This window comes from Aquarana catesbeiana, linkage group LG04 (assembly GCF_042186555.1).
Source record: "Aquarana catesbeiana isolate 2022-GZ linkage group LG04, ASM4218655v1, whole genome shotgun sequence".
NCBI lineage: Eukaryota > Metazoa > Chordata > Amphibia > Anura > Ranidae > Aquarana > Aquarana catesbeiana.
In genome coordinates, this window is record NC_133327.1 from 430,945,301 (window position 1) to 430,952,208 (window position 6,908).

Consider the following 6,908-nt stretch of genomic DNA (forward strand, 5'->3'; position numbering starts at 1 on the left):
AGAAGCCAACCATTAATAGGGCAAATGTCAGCCGGAAACTTGCTGATTTCATCAGCTATAGTATGCAGTGGGTCTAATTTTTTGAAGATGAAAAATTTTTTTTCAATTTTACAAATGTATGGTATATCGGCGACTACTCATTATAAAAACCAAAAAAATTTCATATTCCCTACCATTGAACATCATTGGATAAGTGAAAGAAAGAAGAACATTCAAAAAATTGGTGACAACAGTGTAGCATTGATTGGTGACGGCCAATGTGATTCACCTGGCTTCAATGCTAAGTACTGTACCTATACATTGATGGATGCAGAAACCAATAATATATTAGATTTTCAAGTGGAGCAACTCCAAACCGGTCGTACCTCTGTCTCGCTTGAAAAATTGGCTTTTGTTGAGGCCTTGGATCATCTTTTAGGAGATCAGGTTCAGGTCAAAATCCTTGCAACCGATAGACATGTCTCCATAAGAAAAATCATAAAGGAAAAATATCCACAAATAAGGCACGAATTCGATGTATGGCATATGGCCAAATCAATTGGAGCAAAACTTATGGCTGCAAGTAAAAAAAGCAACAGTAGGGAACTTGCTGGCTGGGTTTCTTTAGCAAAAAATCATTTGTGGTGGGCTTCGAGTACATGTCAGGATAATCCTATTCTACTAGAAGAAAAATGGCTATCTATGAGTTTTCATGCAGCAAATGTACATGAATGGCATGGAAATAGACTATACCATCAGTGTTCACATCCACCAATACCTTGTGATGAACAGAGGGAATATGAGTGGCTTAAACACGGATCTGCAGCTCTCCATAACCTCAATGCCGTAATTCAAAATCAGAGACTGCTAAAGGACCTTCATCATATATCTGGTTTTTACCATACAGGTGAGGTCGAAGTTTTTCACAGTATGGTGTTAAAATATCGATCTAAACGTCATCATTTTTATATGGACAGCATGGTTGCCAGAACACAACTTGCTGCCCTCGACCACAATAAAAACATAAATAGGCTGCAAGCAGTTGTTCGGAGACCTAAAAAAGATTCAGAAAAAAAGGGATCTTTGCGTTACCGTTATGGCTTCAGTAAGGCAAAAAAAGACTGGGTTGTAAGCAAAATATATGAACCTACTAGCCAAGAATTCTTGAAACAGATCATCTGTGATGTGATTGACCATGCTGCAGGAATCAAAAATTTTCCATGGCATTCCAGACAGGTCAATCTCTCTCAAAACATTGCTGGATTTCCATGTCCTGAAAAAGATAAACTGCTCTCTCAATATCTATCTCGTTTTGAATGAAATACCACGCTTTATATTTTTACATTTTTTTTTTGGGTAGTAATCGAAAATAGCACTGTTTTATTATAAAATTGTTAGTTTTAGATCTTTAATAAAAAAATAAAAAAAAGGTAACGTTAATATATACATTTTTTATTAAAATATAATAAAAATTAGAATTATTTAGCTTCTAATATATTTGTTGTTAAATTTATTTTACACCTTTATATTTTGGAAATAATAGTTGTGATTTATGATTCTGTTAAAAATAATTAAGAAGGATTGTGAAGGTGTGTAACTGAACTTCACGTGTGATCACTTGATTAGTTGATATTGTTATACCTTTAAAAAACAATAAAAAATTCTCCTTTCATATTTTTGAACTGTCAAGTGCTCCTTGATTCAATATATTACTTAGGAACATAAAATATTTTGCCGATGAAGTTCTCTGCCTCGCACCATGGGGTCAAGGCTTCAGATTGTATAGATTGCTAATAGTGCAGCCTATGGCTGACGATTTGTCAATCTAATATAATTATGGCCCAAGGGTCTTGGCATATATATACATTATTCGTTAAATGACGCAAATACAAATGACCCCCAAGTAAGCATGCGTCATAACCCTTCCATGTTGTGCTTTTCCTCGGTTATGTAATGTGTGTGTGGGGTTGGGGGGGGGTAACTAGAGAGCTTTACCAAAAATTTTGTTTATGTGGGCACTGTGGCAAAGTAAAATTTTTTTGTTTTTTAAGAACAATAAAAATTAAAAATGACTCCAAAAAACTATATATATTTATATTTTAAATTATTTATTTTTTAAATAAATTTTAACCACATGCTTATATATTTTAGAAAATTTCTGTCACATAAAAAATATAAAGAACTACCAAAAAATATATACATTTTTTAATTACAAAGATTTTTAAAACCAAAAATAACAACTAAGTAACTATCCGCTATTACAATTTAATTTTCTTCGATAGCCATATCGCTTGCATTATAATCGGATGACCATTTAAATCCAATGTATTCCTCATTGGGATCTGGATACTTGTTTCGAATTGCCCATACAACACACGAAGGTATGGGTATTCGACGATTCTTCCCCAGAAATCCATGGACCATATTAGTGTAGGATTTATAGGCTCCTCTTCTGAGGCATCTATAAAATTAGAAAGATTACAAATATTACAATTTTATATCTATAACAAAAATATAATTTAGAAGTGCTTTTTGTAAAGGACGAGTATCCTCTTTAATACCATGCAATTTTGCACCTTGACGAAATGCTGTATTTTGGCCTAGGCCGACAAGGAATAGGGTGGCACTTTGCCGTGGCCGGGAAATAAAACACCCCCCTGCATGAACTCCCTTCCCCTCCTCCCGCACGCAGGCTTGCACAGCTGAATCCCGGAGCCCAGTGTCACAAGTTCTGAGCTCTGGTAATTGATCAGTCAGGGATGCGCTATCACGGGCACCAGGGACATCTGCCTCCTGGGGTCCCGCAGCGTCAATTGGCTTTCCGGAGCAACCGTACATCTCCCCCATCCTCTCCTCTACAAGCACATATCCCCTTACCCCCCTCTCCCCCAAACTAGAAGATGCCACATCCCCTCACCGCAGCATCCCTCTGTCCTCTCAGAGTCCCTTTGTCCCCTTCCCATGGCATTCCTCTGTCACCTTCCCACGGAGTCCCTCTGTCCCCTTGCCACGGCATCCCTCTGTCGCCTTCCCAAGGCGTCCCTCTGTTCTCTTCCCATGGCGTCCCTCTGTCCTTCTCCCATGGTGTCCCTCTGTCCCATTCCCACAGTGTCCCTTTGTCCTTCTCCCATGAAGATGACAGGGTGGGTGTTAAAAAGGAAGGGGTGTAGTCTTGACATGAAGGGGTGGTTCATATTTAAATTAGGTGGTCCGCAAGTTTTGTCAAGCCTAGGGCATCACAAAACCTAAATCCACCACTGCCTTCCCACCCATGACAAATTTCATTTTTAAATTTTCTCTCAATTTAAATGACAATTATGCGGTCATGCAACACTGTACCGAAAACTAAATTTTTTAATTTATGGTAACACAAATAGAGGTTTCTTTTGTTGTTATTTGATCACCTCAGTGGGTTTTTTTATAAGAAAATAAATAATTTTTTATTTTTTTCCGTTATAAAAGTTTATTTTATCCTTCACTTACGGGAACTAATCAGGACGCACTGATGAGCATTAATGAGGCAGCACTGATGAGTTTGCACTAATAAGGTGTCACTCATTAACATGCACTGATATTTATAATTCATAGGCACTGATAGGCGTCACTGATTTTCAGATAAGCGGTACTGATAGCCACTGATAGGTGGGACTAACCGTTGTCACTGATGGGCAGCAATGATGTTGAACTACTGACATTTTATAATGCTGGGCACTGATATAGGCACTGACTTGCACTCTGCTGGGCACTGATTAGCACTCATATGAGAATTGATTGGCAGTTTGATCGGCATTATGAACTGTCTTTTTTTTGGGCACTGACTGACAGCTTATGGGCACATTTAAAGTTGTTGTTGCACATATGAGGGGACTGTTCTGATAATCAATGTGCTGATTATGAGCACAGTTCCCCTCTGACAGGGAGAGACTGGCTCTCCCTTTCAGCGTGAACAAAGAAATGACTTTCACTGTTACATCATGGCTCACGCGATTATGCACTGTGATTGGTCAATTGAATTTTTTAAAAATTAATTAAAAATAAACTTTTCAATATATTAAATAACTAAATATTACCTATTGGCATCACGAATATAGTCTTTGTGAACATTGGCGGATTCCATTTGGATTTGATAGACCAGAATTCTTTTAGTCAGACATCGTTCGACAAATTCTTCATGTTGTGTTACGCATGTCAGGCCATGCTCCAAGAAAGGCTGAACTTCTTCCAATCCTTGGCAGCATTTAGATTCTTCAGATGTTGGCATAGGCCGACATTGTGCACAAAAACACCAGCGTGTATGACCTATTAAACTCTGGTCTTTCTCTTCATCAGCTACATTTTCCTCAATTCTTTTTCTTTTCAATGGGTTGATTGGAAAAGCAGGTGGTTCCTCAGTGCCTGGGATTTGATATTTCGAACGTAGTCGAACTCGGAGATTGTTTAAATCCTACATTGAAATGAAAAAAACATGTCACAATGACACAGCTAAATATTATTATTTAAAAATTTTTTTTTTAATGGATAAATATGTTATATGCTTTTTTAAAATTGATGTTTTCCATTTATATTCATAATACGTACAACTGCCCAAGATAGGAGAAACTCTCTATAGGTAAATGACAGCTGGTGATCCACATAGTCTCTACCATGTATTTACAAGCACAAAGGGAGACTTTACTCAAATACAAGTTGTATCTCACTTCTATGTAAATTTCATGGATGAAAATTGGCAACAAACTAGGGATAAAGTGTTTGTGAAGGTTCCTATTTTTCCGTGGTTGTATGGGTATTGTTTTAAAAAAAAAAAAACATATTAAAAAAAAAAAAATATGTTATTCTTATGTAGACAGTGAAGTTTGTTTTGCACAGAGTAGCCACAATCCTCGTCTTATGGGGTCCCTCTGTGGGTGTCTCCGCAACTCTCCGCATTTGCTAACCCCCTTCATGGGGAAGCTCTTTGCCAAAGGGGGTTAGCTGTCGGGCGCACTCATGTGATACAGCCATTGGCTATACTCACCGACTGTAAGCCTGGGTTCACACTATAAGGGGCTGTGTATCGCACAGGAGCACTGTGCGTTTCTTGTTCTCCATTTCTGGGACGAATCAGGGACGATTCTATGTCTGCATTCGGCCCTGAAACGGAGCCAAATACGCACAGCTTATTTGTGTAGTGCGCTCCGCAGCCGCCCAGGAGAGATGTGAACCGGTTCCATAGGGAGCCAGTCACAGTCTCCCACTATGCAAATTATATGCGTGGAAACGCACATCTAATTCGCATCGGTGTGAACCCGGGATAAGACTTTGCCTCGTCCCCCAGCACGCCGCATCATTGGATGTGATTGACAGCAGTGTACACAAATCCGACGCACAAAGTACCACGCATGCTCAGAATAAATAAAGAGATGAAACCTATTGGCTATTGCCCCGTTTATAGTCCCGACGTACGTGTTTTACGTCACTGCTTTAAAAAAGATCGGATTTTACAACAACTTTGTGTGACCGTGTGTATGCAAGACAAGTTTGAGCCAACATCCGTCAGAAAAAAAACATGGATTTTGTTGTCGGAATGTCCGATCGATATCCAACCGTGTGTACAGGCCATTATAGTGGAGCTCTGTAAACGCCAAAAAAAGGACTAGGAAGCACTCCTCCAAGGTAACACTCTTGGGAGAGTGCTTACCAGAGGGGGTTATCAGAAGCTTGGAGGAGCGGAGAAAGATGGCAATGGGACCACAGAAGTCGTGGATCGGGGCCACTCTATGCAATACATGCTGCAAAATGGGCTTCTTTAGTATCACTTTAGCGTTGGTGTCTTGGAAAGTCAGGACATGCATAGAGAATCGCCAATCACCTAAACAACACTATATCATAATTATCAAAATTAGGATCATAATATTTAAAATAGTTATCGTGTGGCCAGAGGCGGCTCTCTAATTAGGCAACATAGGTGGTGGCCTCAGGCCTCGCAGTCATAGGGGCCTTGCACAGCTGGCTAGTTTACCAAATTAGAGAGCCGCCTCATTCAGTAGCAGAGATCTCCGTCCTTAGTCCCATCGCTCTTCTACAGTGAGAGATAACAGCCGGCAAGTGAGACATGTGATCGGAGCTCACCTACATCTCCGGATCAATGACAGGGAGAGCCGGTCAGCAGAGCTCTGACAGATCTCCCCCCTCCCCCTGCTGCCGGCACAGCCAAACAGAAGAGGAGAGAGAGCTTCTGCTCCTCCTCCTCCCGTCCTCTCCTCCTGTGTCTGCCCCGCACACTCTCCTCGGCAGTGTTCTCTGTTCTGCCTCAGAGAAGGGGATGTGTGGGCGGGAAGATTCATGCTGAAGCCCAGCAAAAGGGGAGTCTGATCCATCCATCCATCCAGTCCCTCCGGCCTCCCAGTGAGTACGCTGATGTAGGGGATGCTCTTCCTTCCCTTATTCCTCCATCCCCCTCTCTTTCTTTCTTTCTTTCCATTCTTTTTGTCTCTTTGTTCTGTTTCCTTCATTATTTCCCCATCACCCTCTCTTTCTCTTTCTTTTTCTCTCTTTTTCTTTCTTTCTTTCTTTCGTTTCTTTCTTTCTTTCTTCTTTCTTTCTTTCTTTCTTTCTTTCTTTCTTTCTTTCTTTCTTTCTTTCTTTCCATCTTTCTTTCTCTTTCTTTCCTTTCACTCTTTCTTTCTCTCTTCTTTCCTTCACTCTTTCTTTCTCTTTCTTTCCTAACATCTTTCTTTCCTTCCATCTTTCTTTCTCTTTCTTTCCATCTTTCTTTCTCTTTCTTTCCTTCTCTCTTTCTTTCCTAACATCTTTCCTTCTCTTTCTTTCCTTCACTCTTTCTTTCCTTCCATCTTTCTTTCTTCCATCTTTATTTCCTAACATCTTTCTTTCCTTCCATCTTTCTTTCTCTTTCTTTCCTTCCATCTTTCTTTCTCTTTCTTTCCTTCCAT

General features: G+C 39.8%; 1 protein-coding gene across 1 annotated transcript in view; it reads right to left on the reverse strand.

The window, feature by feature from the left end:
- Positions 1–2,176: 2,176 nt before the first annotated feature.
- The window catches only part of LOC141141262 (uncharacterized), a 13,565-nt gene continuing 8,833 nt past the window's right edge, over positions 2,177–6,908 (reverse strand). Inside the window, exons 4-5 of the mRNA XM_073628941.1 lie at positions 4,050–4,423; positions 2,177–2,440 (exon numbers count right to left, since the gene is read on the reverse strand). Of these exons, the coding sequence (XP_073485042.1) occupies positions 2,245–2,440; positions 4,050–4,423 (570 nt within the window). The 3' untranslated portion in view covers positions 2,177–2,244. The remainder of the gene's footprint in view (positions 2,441–4,049; positions 4,424–6,908) is intronic.